The sequence below is a fragment of the Mastigoproctus giganteus genome, chromosome 1, assembly GCF_048544385.1.
Source record: "Mastigoproctus giganteus isolate SK-2022 chromosome 1, ASM4854438v1, whole genome shotgun sequence".
Lineage (NCBI taxonomy): Eukaryota > Metazoa > Arthropoda > Arachnida > Uropygi > Thelyphonidae > Mastigoproctus > Mastigoproctus giganteus.
This window is the reverse complement of record NC_143575.1, coordinates 96,598,118-96,618,782: the sequence shown is the minus strand read 5'-3', so window position 1 is coordinate 96,618,782 and position 20,665 is coordinate 96,598,118. Positions and strand designations below refer to the sequence as shown.

Here is a 20,665-nt window from a genome sequence, read left to right as displayed (position 1 = left end):
GGTGGCTTTGGCCACAGGTGAAAATATTTCCAACCGGTATGTGTTAAGAAGGCTCAATTCAAGTGGAATCTACGTAAGGAAGCCAGTTTGTATCCCACTGACCCCAAATGACCACACAGCTCGTTGAAACTAGTGCCATGAACATGTGACTTGGAATCCTGACAACTGGGGTGCAGTTCTCTTCTCTGGTCAGTCCTGTTTTAGCCTAAAAATAGATTCTAACCGTTATTTCATCTGGAGATAACGAGGTACCATCAGTACAATGCGGTACCATCCCTCCAACGTCAAAGAATTGTACGCTTACCTTGGAGGCAGTGTTCTCGTGTAGAACGGAATAATGATCAACGGCCGTATTCCTCTTCATGTTTTTGGTAGCGTTACCATTTTTAGGGGTGGCAGAGTTTTTTTGTTTTTTCATACCCGAAAACGCCATTGACATAGACTTCAAGTGGTATAGAAATTTATCAAGTATAGAAATTTCAAGATATTTATCTTGAAACGGACAGAACTGACAGTCGATATCTTTGTAAGCAGTTTAGAAGAAACCCGTCTCGTCTGCTTCGATGTTACTTAAGGAGCCTCAGCGTAAGATTTTGTTGAGTACTCTTTACAGTGTTTGTTTTATTAGGATGACAAATATGAAAGAACAAAGAATTCGCATCATCAAGTTCTCTTACAAACTTGGAAAATCAGCATATTTTTCCAATGATTTCTGACCGAGAATAATATGGCTCGGATTTCGACTCTCTGACTTCATCAGATCTGGCTCTCTATGGTTTTTTTTTCTGTTTGTTTCCAAGAATAAAATTTAAACTGAAAGAAGGAGAGCGGTATGGTATTTTGGAGATCCAACAAAAATTAAAAGAGGTACTTTAAGAGAAAGCGAAACAGGGGTTGCAAAAGTGAATTGGCAATCAGAGAATCGCCGAACAAGCCTATTTCTCGGTGATTATAGAGCCAGTAAACTAAAAGGTGAAAAAAACAGTAAGTGAAACAATTTCTTTTATTACATTCCTGAAACATCAAGGTACTGCCTCCTAATATGATTTAGAACCACATCAATATTTTTTGCAACTTACCCCTCGGTGAATGAGAGCAGTATGGTGGTCCACGCAACCATCTAAGGAGCGAATGAGACTGACAGAACCACGGCGTTTTTCAGGGTCGATAGAGTGTCGCCGCAGCAAGGCACCTGAAAATAGAAAGTGAGAGAGATTAGCATTAAACAAAAAAAAAAGTTACTATTTCTAATGCAGAAAACTAGAGATCTTTATGCATAAATAAAATGTCAAGTAATTTTTGTCAACAACAATGTGCATTCTGCCTGAATGGGACTCAATGAAATATTATTTAGAGTATTATTACCAAACTTCAGGGTGGTATTTTAAATCATATAAATAAATAAATAAGATCTTTATTGTACAGTTCACCGGTACACGCAGGTACCACGACCATACAATACCCTTCACGGCACCATGCCAGAGGTTAACAAACGGCAGAGATAATAAAGAAATTAAGGTTGCTGCTTTATTTGAAGACGCCTCCATATAGTCCAGAATATTATACTATAGACGTACTTTCATTTGAAATATTCCTGGTTCAGAGTACTAATTTGTTTGTGATTAAATTTGTGACCGTTTCCAGAAAATGGGAAATTCTCTTGGTCTTGTCAATTCTCACTTGGTGAATGTTCTCCGATTGCGCATTTTAAATGCGCAGCCCTTCCGGCTTACATAAGCTTTGTTAACTTAATGGAATGGAGGTTTTAGTAACTAACAAATTGTCTACTTGTTTTATGTTTTCGTTATCATCAAATTCAAACTGTAATGTGCACAGTAAATACGCTAATGGGAGGAACAGCCTCCACTTGAAGGTTGCGATAAAATAACTAAAGGGTATCTGCCTCTAATAACGAAGGTCACTTCTTGAACTAGACAGAGCATAAAGCATCACGTCCAGGTCATGTTTTGCTTTCGCGTGCTTTGAGAGCGGAAAATTGAAGTTGTCAGTGACATACGAGAAAAGACTAAAGTGAAGCGACATCGAGGTGATGAGCTTTGTTCTGGGTTGTCATCATGATCGAGGAGAGAAGATATACCACAGAGATTTGAAGTTTAAAACTTCCTCTTGCAAACGAACCACAAATTGCTTCGAAATTCTGTGTAGTTCTGCAATGACTTTAGGTAGGTTGGTTGTTTTGGGTATTTTTCTGGCGCACCAGCTTCTATGGCTATAATACGCCCGACTTTAGGTGAAAATTGTATCTACTTTCTCTTCTTTTACTGATTGTGACATTATTTACATATTTGTAAGAGGTTTATTTGGTAATCACACAAAGTTGCTTTTATTGCGTAGTAAATATTTTATAAAGACACGTAATAATTTCTGCACGAGACAACTTGGTATAGGGAGAACAAATCTTGTTCATCAAACTTTTGATATTACTAGCACCGAAGTTTTAAGAGTAAATTGGCATCTCAGTATTCTTGTGTTGCGACTCATACACAGTGTTTGGTCTAGGTTGCTACAGAGAGTACAGTTTTTTCTGTGTTATATCCGCATAGTTTCTAATTTTTATATTTATTAAAATGTTTTAATAAATATACCGTGCATTGTTAATAAATATAATTTTTTATAAAATATTATTTTTTTTAAAATCTTTTTAAAAAATTACATCTATTAAAGGTCCCATTTACTAGGCGTTCCCAGTGAGCTTTCCTGACAACCCCGCCACCTATTTACAAGATCATCATCAGCCATTATCAATCCACAACAGGATGAAGGCCTTTCCAGTTCCTTCTGTTTTGTGCAATGGCCATCCACTTACTACCCACAAACTCAAGAATTTCATCTGTCCATCTGCGTTGTTGTCTTTCAGGTTTTCTTCTAGCTCCCCTTGGGTACCATTCTGTTATTCTTTTAATCCATCTGTCATCATGTCTTCGAGCTATGTGTCCTGCCCAAGACCATTTTAGTTCTTTAGTTTTGATAAGAATGTCCTTTACTTGAGTTTGCTGCCTAATTCGTGTGTTTCTATTCTTATCTAACAGTTAGATTCCCAATATAATTCGTTCCATTCTTCGCTGTGTCGTTCTCAGCTTCTTTTCCATTCTTTTGGATACCATCATTCATTTACAGAATACCAACATATATATATTACATTGCGCCACTATACAGCCACTAGTTCGTTACCATCCCTGGCACGTGAAGCCGGGCTTCTGTCAATCTGCTGTCAAGCAAACAAATGGGATGTACCTAATTCAAATACATGTCCTCAACTACGAAGGCCGTGTAATTCTGCTTTTCATATCCGACGAATTTTAACATCAAATCATAAATCCAACACACGAGTGCTACTTCAACAAATAAGTTATGTCCAAACAACAGAAATAAGATTAGACATGCCATCACAAGTCAAGTAAATCCGTTCGGAGAGTTTCTAAAGCGCGGTTCTGGTTTCCATATCAAAATTACGAGAGATAAACACTCACCTCGAGGCAGTATTTATTAGGATGTAGATCCCCGCCGTTTTCTAAGAAATAATACAAGGTCCTCCACATAATTATAAAGCGTTACGGAACTATTTGAATGACTCCGTCATTGCAAACATAACTGAAAACAGGCTTCGTTGTTCAATGAAAATGCTACATATATTTCGAGAATTGATTTTCAGTAGGGAGAGTGGAAGAGCTACTGTAAAATTGCTTTCTAAATTATTCAAACTTCAACTCATGCATAAAGAGGCGAGAACTGACTTCTTAAGAAGACAATTCAATAATTTCTAATAACTTCCAAGTTATTCCACAACATAAGATCAAGAGCATCTATCATGGTCATAATTAAGGATGTGAAACTCTGAAATATCGTGATGAATAAGAGAAGAAGGTGAAATAATCTCTCTCTCTCTTCCTTGTCACCAACAGTGTACGCATGCTTAACATTCATGGATATTACTAGCACCGAAGTGAATCAGAGCAAATTTTCCATCAAAAGGAATTAGATGGACTGGTGGGTTTGGTGCCTCTAATTCGTTCACTCCCTTCAATTTGCTTGTCAGAACTCAACAAAGTTTCCCGATCACTTAATTTATTTAATGTCGAGGAAGAAGTTTTAAACTCAGATACCGCCCATCAACGGTATTGTGGCTCGTGACCCAAGCTAAGTGGGACACTGTACAGAATTTTCACGAGCTACACGTTCAAACCGTATTAAAATGTTCTATTTAAATAAAATGAAAATATGTTTATTCATATTTGTGATACGGTGCATGAAATCATAACACGTTGACGATGTAAAGTATGCGGGAAAACAATGTGTGTATTTTCTAATGCCTCAAATAAACACATTTCTGATTTTATTCGGGAAAAGCCACATAGAGTCAGAGGAGTTCACAAGACCATCAGCGTATTTCGCGGTCAAGCGGCTTGAATCACTGTCAACTCAAAGTGGGTTCAAATGTACCCTCGCGGTACAGTTGTGCCACGTTTCGGCTATACAGCTAGGATAACAGGAAGTTAAACTTCAACATTTCCATTAAAGGGCAGATGGAAACATAATACATTAGAAGAACCACATCACTATTTTAACCAATCTCATTAATTTTAAAGCAAATAACTTTAAAATAAATCTTTATATTGCAATTTAAAGTGGAAATAATAATTTCGAACGTTTATTCTTTGAAGGATTTCAGAAAAGCAGCTTTAAATGCATTTTAGCTGCACTTCCTTTATAATAAATGATGAAATGTTTTAGTTTCAGATTTTCATATTTGTATATTTCAATATACCGTGCATTGTTATTTTTCATTTTGCGATTATATATACAACTGTAAATTATTAAATTATACTTTACCCTATCAGGATATTAGAAACTGTGGCTTAAATACCGTCCATAATGCTTTAGTATTAAATAGTACATAGTAATACCTCCAGTTAACAGAGCTCAAGAAATACCCCAATCTCGTATTCTCCGTTTCTGTAATTAAATAGGTGCCTTTTTTCCCCCTTCACTACCGAAATTTCTTTGGATACTACCCATAAACTACTACTTCCATATATACTGCATGTCCACGATGTCCAATACCACAGAGGGAAATTAAAGTTGATCATAATGATGCACTAGCTCTTGCTTGCCCATTAAACTAATCTAAAGAGATTTTTATGGTAAACTTCGGAATCGCTTGGCCTGTAACTGGGGGAAGGGGAGTTCTGCTAATTTGTTAACAAGGGACTCGTTCGAGAAGAATTTCAGCTAAAGGTAATCGCCAGTTAAAATAGTCGGTTATATTTTATCAAACTTTTTTCTTTTTTTTTCTTCTTTTCAACAAGAGATCGGATGATCCAACTGTTACAACTCTGATACTCTTTATTTGTCCATGCGTTTTCATTTTCAGTCAGTTATCAAGAAATCGGTCTATACGGGTTTGCGTGAAGCAACTGGAGATTTCTAATCAAATAACGCCAAGGAACTCTAGTACAACTCATCATCCAATAACAAGTTCATGGCAAACGTGTGTGTGCTACCAACCGCACCTTCACTTGGAGTGTGGTTGCGAAGATACCAACGAAATAAAACCGAATGTTTCCGGTCAGAGCATCGTAAGTTGCTTGACTTGTGATCGTAAAAGAACCAAGCTATGGTTACCCTACTACCACGACATTAATTTCAACTATATTACGTACTGAAATGCACACACACCCGGCCTCTTATAGCAGGTGTGTTATTTCTGGATGCTTGCTCATCTAATGTTACGGTATTGCAGCCACTTGATACTTAACGAACCTCGCCACGCCCGGTGAGATTGTGTTACCAGAGCATGTGTTATGATCGTGCTGTGGGGATAACGTACATTTGTCGACCGACCACCCTTTAAAAAAGAAATTGTTTGCGGCTCAAAAGTAAACTTGGCATGCCTTTCTAAATTAGTGCAGCTCAACGTATGCGAAGAGTAGCAGCGCGAGTGTGGGTATGTGGGACGAAAGATTATGCCACATTTATCAGAACACTGTACTAGCTAGTTTCCAAGGATTACACGAATGGTCCCCCAATTGAGAAAGGATGCAAGCTGTTCGCACCGACTTCTGTTTGCGAATAATTAGACTGGCAGTGCTAAATCCGGAGTGGAAGGGGGACGGATTGAGAAAAGAACAAAGGAATATCAAAGCAATTTATAAATTTTCCATTTAAACTTGGGACGGCCACATATGGCTAGTGGAGTATGCAAGAAAGAAAACAAAAGAACATTATCGTATTTAGCAGTTACGTGAGCTAGAACCACGGTTATTTCAAATAAGAGTACGCTCCCATTTAACCACTCTCAGAGCTTTGTAAGAGACTTTCTAGTAATCGAAATTTGACTGCGTATCTTATTCAAAATAGTGTGTACGTCATAATTCACAATTTTGTTGAGAATTCCTTACAGTAAAAATATGTAACACAATATGTGTGCCTATGACGTTAATCAAATATAGCTAAAGGCGAAATTTCTGATCCGTTCCACACAAATTAACTATCGGCGTTTTTTTTTTTTTTTTTTTGTTATATGCCAATGTGAAAATAAGATTAAAACAAACTTATATTCCTCATCAAGTATTGGAACAAAAGCCTAACGGTGGTACAGTTAGCATTTTTATAGTTTCGCGAGGAATAATGCTTGTAAGTTCTGATTATATGATGCCATTTTATTCCTCAGTGACTTCTTAATTCCGTTTAACTGCAGACGTTAGCGAACTCTAATAGATCTCGTGGACAATATTATCTACGTCAGCTTAAAATTCATCGAACGCTCTATTAAAAGGTAATATTTGTTATTAGAAGAAGAAGAAGAAGAACTCTTTATTGCATACAAAACGCACATGCCGTACACAATACCCTTCACGGCTACAAGCCAGGGGTTGTCTTACTGGAGACTGAAGCAGAGCTTTCATAATGTTCATTAAGAAATTTTTAACTTTTAAATTTTAGTGAAAAAATGATTCTCTAATCATTTCCCACTAAGCGGTTAAGGCTGTATTTTGTAGTACATACTGGTCGAGAACATGGCCGAAGGAAAAAAATTCAGCAAACATTTCTGCTCCGCATTTTCTGACCTTGCATAGCATTATAATGCCACACGCAATCCAGAAGAAGCTCTCTAGTCATCCGCACTTTTTATAGATTTGTAGGTTACTAGAATGTAAACTACGCTTTTAAAAATGAGAGGTTTGGCTACCTGCCAATGAAGAGACGACTCCTTTTGCCAGTATCATACATGTTGGTGCAAAAGTGCAACAGTGAAGCGACTCTTGTTGAGCTGGCCAAAACGATCTTCTGCAAATCCAATTAATTTATTCTTTTAAGATGTTTACAGATAATTTGGAAGCGATTGATAATAGTCTCATACCTCCGTAGTTTTCACAGTTATCCTTTGCTGCTTTCATGAATATTTATTACTTGCAGTACACTGAGCGGACAGAAATCATAGGGATACCTATCTAGTAATGCGTAGGCTCACCTTTTGCCCGAATAAGGGCAGTCATACGGCGAGGCATTGAGTCCACGAGTTCACGAAAGCGTCCCACAGGCATTTCCATCCATGCTTGCTGCACCGCTGTCCATAATTCCATCGCATTCGTCGGTGGAGGATCCAAAGTTCGAACGGACCTTTCCATAGCATCCCAAAGATGCTCCACAGGGTTCATGTCGGTTGAACGGGGAGGCTATTCCATGGTGGTAAAATCTGCGGAATGCTCTTCGAACCATGTTCCGGTCACCATGGCTCTGTGGGAAGGCGCACTGTCCTGCTGCAAGAGTCCATTGCCCTGCGGGTGCGTGATGATCATGAAGGGATGCAGATGGTCTGAAAGGATGGACACGTAACTTGGACCGTTCAGAGATGCGACTAGAAGTACCAGAGGTCTCAACGTGTGCCAGATGAACACGCCCCAGACCATTACACACCGTCCACCTACCTGAACAGTTCCTTGTTGACATGACGGGTGCATAGCTTCGTGCGGTTTCCGCCAGATATGCATCCGCTCGAAAAAAAATGGAGACGGGACTCATCGGACCAGGAGACTCGTTCCAATCATCCATCATCCAAGGTCCAGTGCCGATGTTCTTTCGCCCAGTTGAGGCGTAGAGTCCTGTGTCGTGGTTTAGCAATGGGACTCTGGTGGGTCGGCGGCTCTCATAACCTATTGCGGCTAATGATCGCCTGATTGCCTTCGTGGAGACATTTATGGCACCTCCCTAGTTGAAGTCGGCAATGGCCTGTCCCCGATACACTCTTGATACTGTCGAACGGGGATAGTGCAATTTCTGTACCAGCTCCGCGATAGAGTGACTCATGCGTGGGGAACCCACTATTATCCTTCTTTCAAAGTCGGTTAACTCACGACGTTTATCCATTCTGACATAGTGGTGGGTTCGTCCACTAGAGAGAGAGGTAACAGCGTCGCGTTGTCCAGGAACTAGGTATACCATGAATTCTGTCCTTTCAGTGTAGTATTCCTAGTTGTTTCATTTCAATTACATCATGTTAGTACAGGCCATTAACTCTCGTCGGATAATATATTTCTCATTAAAAAAAAAAAGTTGAATTTAATCACCAGTATGAATCGATCATACCTTTTAAAATGCCTTGTTTGTATCTTACATATATCCGTCTGCCACTAGTCTGGAGAGAGCTAGGTTCGAGTAACAGCAAAGACTGGAGGAATTTTTAAAGAGCTCTTCAATCGGGTCTAAGTTAACAAGTCTCAGGCGGAGGAAACAGGGTTTCCCCTCTTAAGTTATTCCGCGTTTTGCCAGAACATAGAAATAGACACAGGCGCGGAGAGTAATGGAAAACCGCCGAATCAAGCTTGCATAATTCCATAGACAGTCTGGGCACTTTGCACCAGGACCGCAAACTTTGGGTACTAGATAGAAGAGAATCAGGAAAACGCTGGCATACTCATATTACAATGTAACAGTATATATTATGAAAGTAATAGACGAGTGCTGTCAGCACACATGTGCATAAACGTAATCGTGACCGTATGATATTCGGAGCGCAGAGGTCTTCGTGGTGACTTGTTTGTCTCTTAACACACTTTAAATCCATTAAGCAGAAATTGAAGTAATAGTGTTGCATCATCCATTTATATCACGTCACTTCAAAATACGAAAACAACGGGCTAAATATTTTAAAAATTTCAAAAAAGAGTTATGAAACAAAATCCATTTTAAAATTTAGTACACCAAAGTGCTCACTCGGTCCATTACCTTCCTGAGATTAGAACACATCTCTCCTTTATTGCTAATAAAAATTAACCTTCCTTAACATAACAGAATTGAATTAACTGAAAGACAGTTCTAGATAAATATTTTTTTCCCCAGCTTTTGTTGGATTCTAAAATTAAACGAAGACAAGGAGAACATTTACCTTTTATTTGGTACTGAATTCTTCCATTGCAGAATTGTATCGGTAGATGTATTAACAATTAAAGATATCGTCAGAACGGCCATTTTATAAATCAAATCGCTAGTGGTGTTTTTATTTAGAATTTCAAAGACCATTACTTAAAGCATAGAATTAAATTTCAAAAAAAAAAAACAAACAAACAGAATTTAAGAATTCGTTTATTGTTTTTCACTCGAAAAAGGATAAAAAAAAATCCCCAATATATCTCTACATACTGTCCTTCTATCTACACAGGGAAGGATTACTCACTGAAAAGAAAAATTCTGTTAGCATTAAATATGCATTGGTATATTTGAATATCCCTCAATCAACCAACAGAATACTAAAAAAGCAAAGAGTAATTGTTAAGCATCAAATGCACTTCTAATACATATTTTCTGAATTTGAGTGGTAAAGTATCATTCGTCTTAAAACAGTGGAGGTAAACAGATTCCAAAGAGAGATCACGTTCGATAATTCCTTGACAAGTAGCATGAAGTAATAGTAAAAGCACTTGAATGTTTTCTTTCCATGCAGTGGTGTTACATGTAATTCACTTGGACTGGTCCTAACACTTTCCGCAAAGATCGATTATTCCAGATGTTTCAAGGTTGTTCACGGTTATCGATGCCTATATCGTCGCTCGAAATACATTTCATAAATTGCTCTCTCTCTCTCTCTCTCTCTCTCTCTCTCCCCTTAGGAACAAAAACTTCGACTACTCAAGCCACAGTGCACAAGCTCTTAGGCACTCCAGTTCATACAAATTGAAGTGTATTACGTCTGTACAAGTGTGCGTTCAGGGGCTTATTTGCATGTTATGCGTACTGGAAATCACGGAAGACTAGCTCTCGTTCGTTACATCAAGTCAGTGAAGTAGACCAAACTTATTACACTCAGAAATATGAGAAAAAGCAATTGCACAAGAGTGAGATTCTGACGCCACGAATTTTAAGGAAACACACGTTGCAAGACTGCAACATAATTTTATTCCCATTTTAAGTTACGTTGTTTAGAATTTATGCCGAGGCAAATAAGGCCACGAGACGTTCAGTATAATGTGTATTTTACGAAACTGTTTTTTTTTTTTTTTTTTTTTGTTTTAACGGAATGAGAAAAATCATGCAATCTTCGTGAGAGGCTTACTAGCTCGGCAACAAAGTAAAAAATAAAAGTTTCTTCCCTGTCTCGACGAAGGGATTCGAACCCACGCCTTTTACACATGGTTTGGATACAAAAACAGTGATTATACCAGAGAGAGAGTACCGAGGGATCCCATTTTGAAACTATCATCGAGCAAGAATTGTTCGGAACTCTCAATTACTATTTATGAAAAATAATAGCGGATTTTCCAACTTTAATCACACTACCACTAACCACACTACAGACTGCTGATTCTTTTATTTAATTCTGTTTTATTTGTTTCTAAAGAATGCACACAGCAAAATATTATCATTAATTGCGTCATAAACATATATTATCCCAGGAAGTTGCAGACAGTGCATTTACGATTGCCGAATCCATACAAGCAATCCAGGCATTCATTTTGCCGTATTTGAAAGTTGCACTTATAATACCATCATCAGATTAATGACATGTGTTGCCATAACAAGCAGAGTCATCTATACTCAGCTTCAGCAAGTTCCTGACACCGTTCGTGATTAAACTACCAGTTTATGCCAATTTGATCATCAGTAGTGTCAGCTAACTACTAAGACTTCCATCGGAATGGATTACAGACGTTACACGATTTAACACAATTAATGGATGAAACGTTGTCAGAAATGATCAAATTGAATTTGATGCTGTCCTAGAAAATGTGTTAATCAGACTCTGAAGGCTCTATTACATTCAAAATGGACGTTAATGGATTTTAACCCAATTAATGGTATGTTCTCCTTAAAACAGACTACAATATATATTTTCTTAATCCACTACCTCCATCTAAAGTTTTCTAAAAGAAATAAGTCTTTTTATTCCCTGATAAGGCATTTATCTGTTATATGTAAGAAGCCAATTTTGAGGGCCATGAATTGCATTGGGAGGATCAGATTTTCATACTGAAAGCGGGATTCATGGTGAAACGTCAGCATAAGTGACGTCGTGTGAAGTCACTTAAAATTTAGCACAGCAAGTGGGTAAAAACAGCACAAGGCTTTTTTTTTTACCTATTTTTGTTATACTCGAATAATTTAATTTTAAAAATAATTAATATAAAAACAATTTTCTATTTCATAAAAATTAGCTGTTCAGAATAGAACACTACTCTCTGAAAGACGTTTGATTTTCATTGCACAACCTATCGACGTTAGGTTATTCTGAAGCATCTATATTTATAATTTTCCCTTTCCTGTAAGTATGGAATTTGCTCAGCATCTTTTGAGGTAAAGTGTGTTTTGGGTCTAATGGCAGCAGAGGTTTCCCCCATCTCCTCGTTGTATACATTGTCGTGTGTTACAGTACGCTGTAAAGGCCAGAGATTTAAAAGTGTATGGATATTGTATAGCGTAGTGTCATTCACCTTTCTTCATCTACCCATTTAGCCGTTGGACCCCTATTGGGGCCCACTTAGCCCCGTGGAATTCAAACCAGGTACCCAGTAATTTTATTTTATCACTCTGGCAGGCCCTGCCACCTAGTTTCCTCAGATTTCGGTGGCTAGGGCCTATGGTTGAAAAAAAAAAAAAAAAGGCGCGTTTTTCGAGGATAAGACACCAATGAGGTTAGAAGCCGAAAAAGGGTGATGCACGATTTGATTTGGATAGCTAAATTTTGATTGTGTAGGGCGTAATGTAGTTTAGTCAGAAGGGAAGACTGAAGACTGGGGGGAAAAGACAGAGATATGGCGTCAATAGGGAACGCGACCCCGCGGAATATTAGTGGGGCAAGCCCATGTCCCCCCCACCAGGAGGAAAGAGGGAGGGGAGGGGAGGGGAGAAGACAGGGGACCGTCTCGTCCTCCCGTCAAGGAAGGGAGAGAAAGGTGGGCCAAGCAAGAGCGTCGGTCCAGATCGCCAAAGGCATTCGTGCAGTGCGACTGTGGTTCATCAGTTTAGTAGGTCATTCCTGAGACTGTGTCCCTGTCCATGGTATCTAAGTGTCCAGTCTGGTAGTCCAGTTCGTGGGACAGGGTACCGTACGAGGTTGGTCAGTCCGGATAAACAGGTGTCCATCGGTGGCTTTTCGATTTAGTCTGCTGCATTGTTTGATCATGGGACAGGGTCCTGGCATAGTTGGATTGACTCCAGTAAGTTTTTGTCTGTTTGGAGGAGGTTATTGGATCCAGATTTTAGGTGAATGATCGTAGTCGATGGTAGGTCTCCGTGGGGACAGCCTAGTTTAGAAGTCCTTGTCGTTTTGGGAGCCAGACCCCACATAATAAGGTTTCTCGTATGGCTGGGGTCCCGTTCAGGAGCAGAGTCAGATCCAAGTACGTGTGGTGCGGTTCATTGATCGTGGAGTCACGGGCGGTGTTGCCATCCCCCCTCTATGCATCAGTTGGCTGGGTTGTCTTTTCTGGGTGGTGGAGTTTGGCACTGAGTGTTTGTCTTGAAGCGGTTAAAGTTCGAGATACGTCTGGCGTCCCACGAAAAGATCTGGGGCAGAGCGGTTAAAGACCCTGTAGAAGTTTGGCACTCAGTTATGGTTTGGAAGCGGTTGAGGTTCGGGGCATGTCCGACGTCTTGCGAATGGATCTTGGGCAAAGTGTGTGAAAGCCCTGTAGTTGTCCTTCTCAGTAATAAGATAGTACTCCTGGTCTCGTGGTGGGACGTGGATGTCCGTGATGAGTCTGCATCGCAAGTCTTCATAAAGATGACAAAAATACATTTAGTGATCCCATGTCTCGGTTTCACCACAGTGGCAAAGAGGGGTGTCACTCAATCCGAAGGTCTGAAGCTGTGAAACAGAACACTGAAGCTTTTAAGTCTGCTAAAGCGGAAAGGAAAAATGACGTTCCCCATCAGCTGAAATGGGTTGCATTTTTATGACACGGGTTGCCCAAACATCTTATGAAAAAGGTCCGTGTTTTACTAATGGTCGCCCAAACAGTTACTACCGGTGTGTGTGTGTGGGGGGGGGGGACTGAGTACGCTGCTGTGTAAAAGTCACAAGTTGTTTGTGACTGTACTATGAATAAAGGACACATGAAATACGTCTTTTGTAATATTTTCGTTATTACCTTTTAAAGAAAATATTATAAAGGAGCATGTCCGCTCTCTACTGAGACGGAAACATATTGAAACAGGCGTAAGAGTGATGAAACCTGATTACAATAAAAAAATAAAAGACACTTTTCGTTAGAGATATATGTTTTGTTCGAATTGCATTCGGAAGGGATCATGCTGAATACGAGATCAGTATTTTATCAGATCAGTAACTCGAGGTTTTCTTAATGCATTAATAAAGAGAAAGAGGTCCCGATGTTTTAAATAACAAATTAAAATGTTTTAGAAGTGTTTTAATTGATTTCTTAGGATTATAAGGTGTTTTATAAGAAAGTGATTCTGTAGACCCGGTGCTAAATTACCCGATAAGCACAGCGGGCATGTGCTTAGAGGCGAGGTCCCCGTTCGTAGATGGGCCCTATTACTGAAAGAAAAAAGAATAAATAAATAAATAAAAATAGTGTTTTTTTCTTATTTTAAGCAAATGAAATGCAGTAATTAGTAGAACAATCTCTGCAAGCATATTTGACTACTCGCGTGTTACATGTTTGTCTTCTGCTCGTGGAATTCTGGTCCCTGCTGACTCAAGGCTCACACGTTTATTTACATGTATATCATATATGTCTGTTGCTCTGCGCGTCTGTGCTATACAACTGCGCGTCTGTGATACAAGGTCTTAGTGCCTAGGGAGCCTCCGAAAGACTTAATCTGCTGCTGTGTAGGCCAAGATTCACTGTACATTTGTAATGGTTTGTTTATTTAAGCCAAAGTGGCTTCACGTTGCCGCCATCTCTCTAGCAATGGTCTAGCCGTGTGCTAACAGCTTTTGCTCTGGACTGGGTAGCCGAGCAATGGTACTCGGCTATGGGCTAATTATTTAAAAGCATATAGCAGAGATTTCTGTTTCAATTAGAGAAAGGTAAATATTAATTGAGGTTGGTTGGTTTGGATATTTTACTGGCGTATCAGCTTCTATGGCTATAGTGCGCCATTAATACATTTAAAAGATACGCACTGTTCTCCAACATGCACTTAGACTCATAAACTTCTTAAAACAATAGCCTATTCCAGTGGTAAATGAGAGAAAATGGCAGCACTAGTTTTGAGGAGTGCATAAGAGAGCAGTGGACTCAAAGGCGGGCGGTTAGCAGCAGTCCGGGAAAAGAAAGGGACCCAGACCCCTTCCAGACTGAGTTGCACTTGGGCGCCACATTCTTTAGACAAGTGGGTTGCTCCTAGTGAACGGGTGAAAACATCGTGCGTAAAAAGAAGGCAGAGGATAACACTACCATTCACCCAAACATCAGTAAGCGACGACGCAAAATGTGTCGCAACAGAAATTTGCAAAGACTCCCAGCACTATCCCAAGCTCCAAGAGAGCCATAGATAAACGTTAATAGCTGTTGGACCAATAGGAAAGACATTGCAAACTGCCTGATATCCATTGGGAAAGGTCTGGATTCGAATCCTGCCGATAATAATAGAAATTTTCTGAGGACTTTCCAGAAGATGCTGCGTTAGCAGGTCTCAAGCAGAGGTGTAGGTCTGTTTGCGGGATGAAAACTGGATTATTGACTGAGCTACCTTTGCAATAATCCAACTCACTCAAACTAACAGAAACAGTCCTTTTTTAAAAAAAATTGAATACTGAAAAAGAATCTGTCCAATCACAGAAAAATTTGCTTATGAATTAAATGTTGTTCTTACATTCAAGAACGAATACAAAGGTTAGAGAAGTATACAACTAATCATTTTTAAAAGAATACACTAAAAGTTGCCTTTTATACAATTTTCAGGTTTTTAGGATCCTCTCTATTGCCCACTTCGATTAAATTCATGTAATAATGAACATTTTTCGTCCAAATCATCGATACTACTTTTTTCGGATCACTTCTGGATAAAAATTAATTGAATAAGAATGAAACCGGATTAGAACAAAATCACGAGACAAGTTAATTTAAGGCTATCAAAACAATGATGCTCAGAGCTAATACTTACTTGATCTGCCTCCCGGGAGCGACAATTTCCGCGTGTGCCACAGGCCTTTCTTCGGAGTTATCATTTAGAGGTTTGTGGAGTAGATTACAGCTTCAAAACATTCTCGAAACAGTCAAAGAAAATTATAAAGGCGCCCTTCCTTAAATTCCAAGGCTAGTAGTAATTCTAGCTCAATAATCATACGGTCACTAGTAAGGCCGTCACCCTCGTGATGCGAGCACCCGCGCTCCTGGTTGCCAAGCTACTGCCATCCAATCGTTTCTCGTGGCGTCACGGAGAATACGCATGCCACTACTGACATCTCGCGCAACTCGGTTGTAAGAACAGAATTCCGCAAATCGAACTTGGCGAGCCAAAGCGAGGGTACCAGGAAGGCAGCATGGAAAAAGGGGCCCTTCATTTTCGCTTTAATTAATTTACTTTGTGTGGTTTATTTTTCATTAGCAGGCAAGGAAGCAACCATTCCTTTTAGGGAAATTCAAATTGGAATTTACCTTGACGATGTGTATTTGAAATGCATATTTTCTGTCTATGACTACAGCGAAATTCTATCACGTATAAACTTTAAACGTTAGCACGTGAAGTTTACACGTTAACGTTCAACGCAATGTAAAGAGAATATTATCGGCATGAGCACGAAACAACGACCTGCCGAGATTATACCAACTTGTTTGTCAGTCAAAAAAACAGCATTGTCCAATAACAACTGAAAAATTCTACTCTAAAGTCTAAATGTAAATAAAACAAGATATTCACAGACGAGAGAGAATAACGTTTTTAATAATCCAAAAATACAACGCACGGACTACTCTGATCATCTGTGCTTTTAATACTCTAACGTGTAGTTTTATTATTATTACTCCTACCACATAATTACTATCATGAAACTGTTATTTTTTCTTGTATTTTGACACATAATCTACGGCACTTTGAATACAGGTACCCTGGTCATATTATAAACACAAATTTTTCAAGTAAACTGAGTCCGATAAGTGCAGAGATCGATACTAAACTTTGTTGCTACTGCAATCGGTTATGACAATACATAACAGGCAATTAAGCTAGTAAAAACACGGCTGAACTGAACCAAAGTTGAAAGAAAACTTTTAAAATGCAAATATTGCATTTCGGTGAGAGTGCAGCCACGTATGGCAATTCAGGTAGTAGTTTTGAAAGAAATTCTTAACTGTTCTTCCATCAATAATTTATAAGTAATTTATCTGACTTGTCAGTTGCAGGAAAACAAAAAGAATGTGATGCAACCAAGCAACTCTCAAAGAAAAAAAATCATCACTCGCTTGACGACGCATGCGTGGTACGAATGACCGCAACTTTAATTCGATCGAAGCAGCCAATGAAAAAAGAGTGTCGTCATTTTTTTGTAATAAAAGAGTTCGTTACATTTCTCCATTCTACCGCGAGATACACTCCTGATGGCTGATAATTCTCCTTTGAATGCCCCTGGAACCGACATTATTTTATCAGACTACTGCTCAGAAGCGTGATGCTCGTCATTATGAAAGTGCCCTAAGCATATTTCACGTCACTAGTAACGATGACTTTGGAACAGAAATTATTAATGATAAGATTAACTATTCTTTACTTTTTTATAAATGATTAAAAATCAATTTCATGCCACGAGGATGGAACAGCTACACATTTTTACTAAAAAAAAATAAATAGCTTGGTGTATGATCAAAAGCACACAACATATTCGTGTGGAAAGCTGCTAATGTTACAAGGAGGTTATAAAGGCCAGTTAGTTAAATTCTGGGGCTTCATTATTTTCTACGGTGTTCTTAGGTTTTAAATTAGTCCCTTGCTGAACCTTAGCCTTGACCCTTGCCAGATTTCGGATGATCGTATTTTAGATACTGCATAGTACAGTACAAATGTAACCTATATCCAGAGGCATTAAATTACTCATGTGTTAAAAAGTATTATATTGTAAACCTTAAAAACTGTCTGAACGGTTACGGAGCTATCGTTGCTTGAATTTCAAAAATATGGCTATGGAGTTTAAAAATAAACAAGAATAGCAATTAATGTGTTTGATGCATTAATTGAATAAGACGTTTATATCCTCCATCGAGTTTCATTTTCATACTCTCACGGTAGCGCACCACTATCTTTCCACACTGTTCCAAGTCATTTTTCGCACCGTGGCAGAGTTAATCAGCATAGGTCACGCGATTTGTTTTTAATGGAAACGAAGTGCTTTCATCCAAAATATGTAAAACGACCATAATAGACCGCGATTTACATATATAATATCTCACTGCTTTAGTTATCACTGCTTTAGTTACTTTGATGCAATATATATATATATATATATATATACTGTATATATATATATTTGCTTCAGTCTTATTTGGTGCAGGCCTGTTTGCCCTAGTGCATAGGACAATTCGTATAATCGCTGTCCTCCCCACACTGGGTGGAAAAGACTCGTCGGAATTTTAATGGGCCTTTTTCACAATGGCTGAGTGAGTCAGTCTCAGGCAGCATGATTTTCCCTCCTGGAAACTCTGGTTTTTTCGTCCAGCAACAGAAAATCGACCAGAGAACACACGCAATTCACAGACAGTGCACACGGAGCAATATGGCCTAAGTAGCTGATGCTCCTAAAACCCTATTACAATAGCAGCAGGCCTGATTGAATATTTAATGTTGAATGCCGCTTGGCATTCAAAAAATAATTTGGATACAACGTAATGTTCCTAAATAAACACATTCTAAAAAAAAAACATGTTACACTCGACGACAACAATTCTGTTTATTTTAGAGTCGATGTATGGCCAAGAAGAGTCAGTGCAATGTATCTGTTAACAGCGATAAAATCTGCGGTCGGTTGGTCTGTTTTGCTGGATGAAAAATTTGGCGTTTCAGTCAGGAAATATTGTATAACCCTTTTTGGTTGTCTACTAGTTCTGCCACAGTGTTGGGATTAAAAAAAAAAAAAGGCCCATAAAAATTCCACTCATTTTCACAAGATTCGAATTCAGGCCTTTATCAAGCAGAGTGGACGAACAGCACTTGTAACACTGTTCTATCCACGACAACCCATGCTAAAAACGGCCCTCAGCGACAGCTTGGTGGCTTTTCCACTGGTCACTCGTTTGGAGAGGACTGAGTTCGAATTCCGTCGATGGCTGGAAGAATTTCTAAAAGTCTCTTCAGTTGTGACTGCAGTTAACCACTCAAGGGCGAGAGAGTATGGTCATCCCTCGTAGGTTATTTTAGGTTTTTCAGCGAGCACAACATGCATATCGGCCCAGCAACACACACACACACACACACTCTCTCTCTCTCTCTCTCTCTCTCTCTCTCTCTCTCTCTCTCTCTCTCTCTCTCTCTCTCTCTCTCTCGTACAGGCACAATACACAACGTCGCTAAATGGCCTAAGTTGCCAGTACTCCTAAAAATGAATATGCCACGCAACGCACTAATAAATGCTGTAATGCTCCTGAAACACCACTGATAATAACTACAATGAAACCGCCTTGTTTTACCTGATTAATAGTACTTTAAGGGGAAAAATTAATTGTTGCTATTAACCGATTTCCAACATATAAATTGGGAATAAATCGGTTATAACATATATATATATAGAGAGACAGATATATCACATATAAAGTACAGACAGTATTTAAGCAGGCATTTTAAAATATTTTAATTCACTGAAACGAAGACCAAACTAATCCATGATATTATCACGATATTTATACGAGGCAGTAACAATAAGTAGCAAATACTTAATGAAATACATTATGATTTACCAGCAGGCTAATTTTTCCTTTTGATTTAATCGTTAATCATCAGAAATGCACAAACTCCAGTTTAAAATATTCAAACGGAAATTTCTCTTAATGAATAATTCCCGAAAGCGAAATCCCTCGACTTAGGATGCGATCGCTTTAAAGCTTCTGTGGCTAAAACTTTTATATTTGCAATGTATAAAGCAGAAAATTTACCCTACATTCGTGTACGAAGGTCAAAAAGGTGAGCGTGGCAGTTGTGAATGGTAATCGATCTATTCTTGTGCCTGGGTCATTACCGAAAAAGGGGTTGGCCAATACGTAGCGTTACTCGGTAAAATCAAATCAGCACGGCATTTTGACTGTGAACTATCGTAATAAACAAATAAAAATGAACTGCTTCGCGGAAGGATGGGTCGTGAGCAAACTGAGGTAAAAATATCTCTTCGTTTGTTCCGCACTTCAATTCCAGAATAGGCAGTTATTGATCAGGAGTAGGTACCGATTTCGTTTCTGCATCGTTGCGTCTATGTCTTACCTAAAATGGCAGAATTCTAGAGCCTGTGCGATCTATCATCATTTTAAAAATGGCAGGAAAAGAAAATAAAAAGTATTAGGAACACTGCGCGACATTACTCAATACGATACAGGAGTTATGGATGAGAAATGGCTATAAGTGAAGCTATGGACGCAAGCAGGACTACTTTTGATTCATTATTAGCTCAAGCCCAACCGCATTCGAGTATCGAAGGTCGTTGTCTCTGCCGCTTTCCTGGTTCTCCCTTCCTTTCATAAGTCTGAAAGGCTGCCCTACTTACGTAAACGTGCGTCACATCCAGGAAGCCAATACGGCTACCAAAGACGCACGGATGTCGAGAGTACTTCCTGTAAGGTCAAAAGGGGACCTTCCCACATATTCTCGTTTCAGTGTCCCAAAGAGAGAGAAACATTAGCGTTAGATCTCTCCTAATTTATACTGTATTTCCAATCCCTTCGCTAAAAGCTACACGTCTTACCTACTTTGTGTGAAAGCTTTTTGTTGGAATGTTCTTGAACACGAATCGATTTATTGACCAATTGACTGCAAACAAGGTTAAAAATGATGCTATTAGAAGCAGTTAGGGAACACGGATATAAGTTATGTGCACGAAGAAAGGAAAATAATTTATTTATTCACTAAATGGATTACAGAGAGAACCCTAATATAATTTAAATTAATTTTAAATAATAATTATATATATTTACTCGCATACTAATATACATCGCTAAAAGGGGTAAAAATAACAAACCTTTATAAAAAAAAAAAAAACTAAATAACT

At 38.8% G+C, this 20,665-nt stretch overlaps 1 protein-coding gene across 6 annotated transcripts in view; it reads right to left on the bottom strand.

Moving 5' to 3' along the window:
• LOC150091024 (5'-AMP-activated protein kinase subunit gamma-1-like) overlaps positions 1–20,665 on the bottom strand; it is a 500,398-nt gene that overhangs the window by 229,277 nt on the left and 250,456 nt on the right. For 5 of the 6 annotated variants that reach the window (XM_090373902.1, XM_090373912.1, XM_090373921.1 and 2 more), the window contains one exon: positions 1,080–1,192. In XM_090373902.1, coding sequence (XP_090230028.1) covers positions 1,080–1,192 — 113 coding nt within the window. Of the gene's footprint in view, positions 1–1,079; positions 1,193–15,588; positions 15,808–20,665 lie in introns of those variants that run through there. The other variant, XM_090373948.1, reaches the window with a different exon arrangement.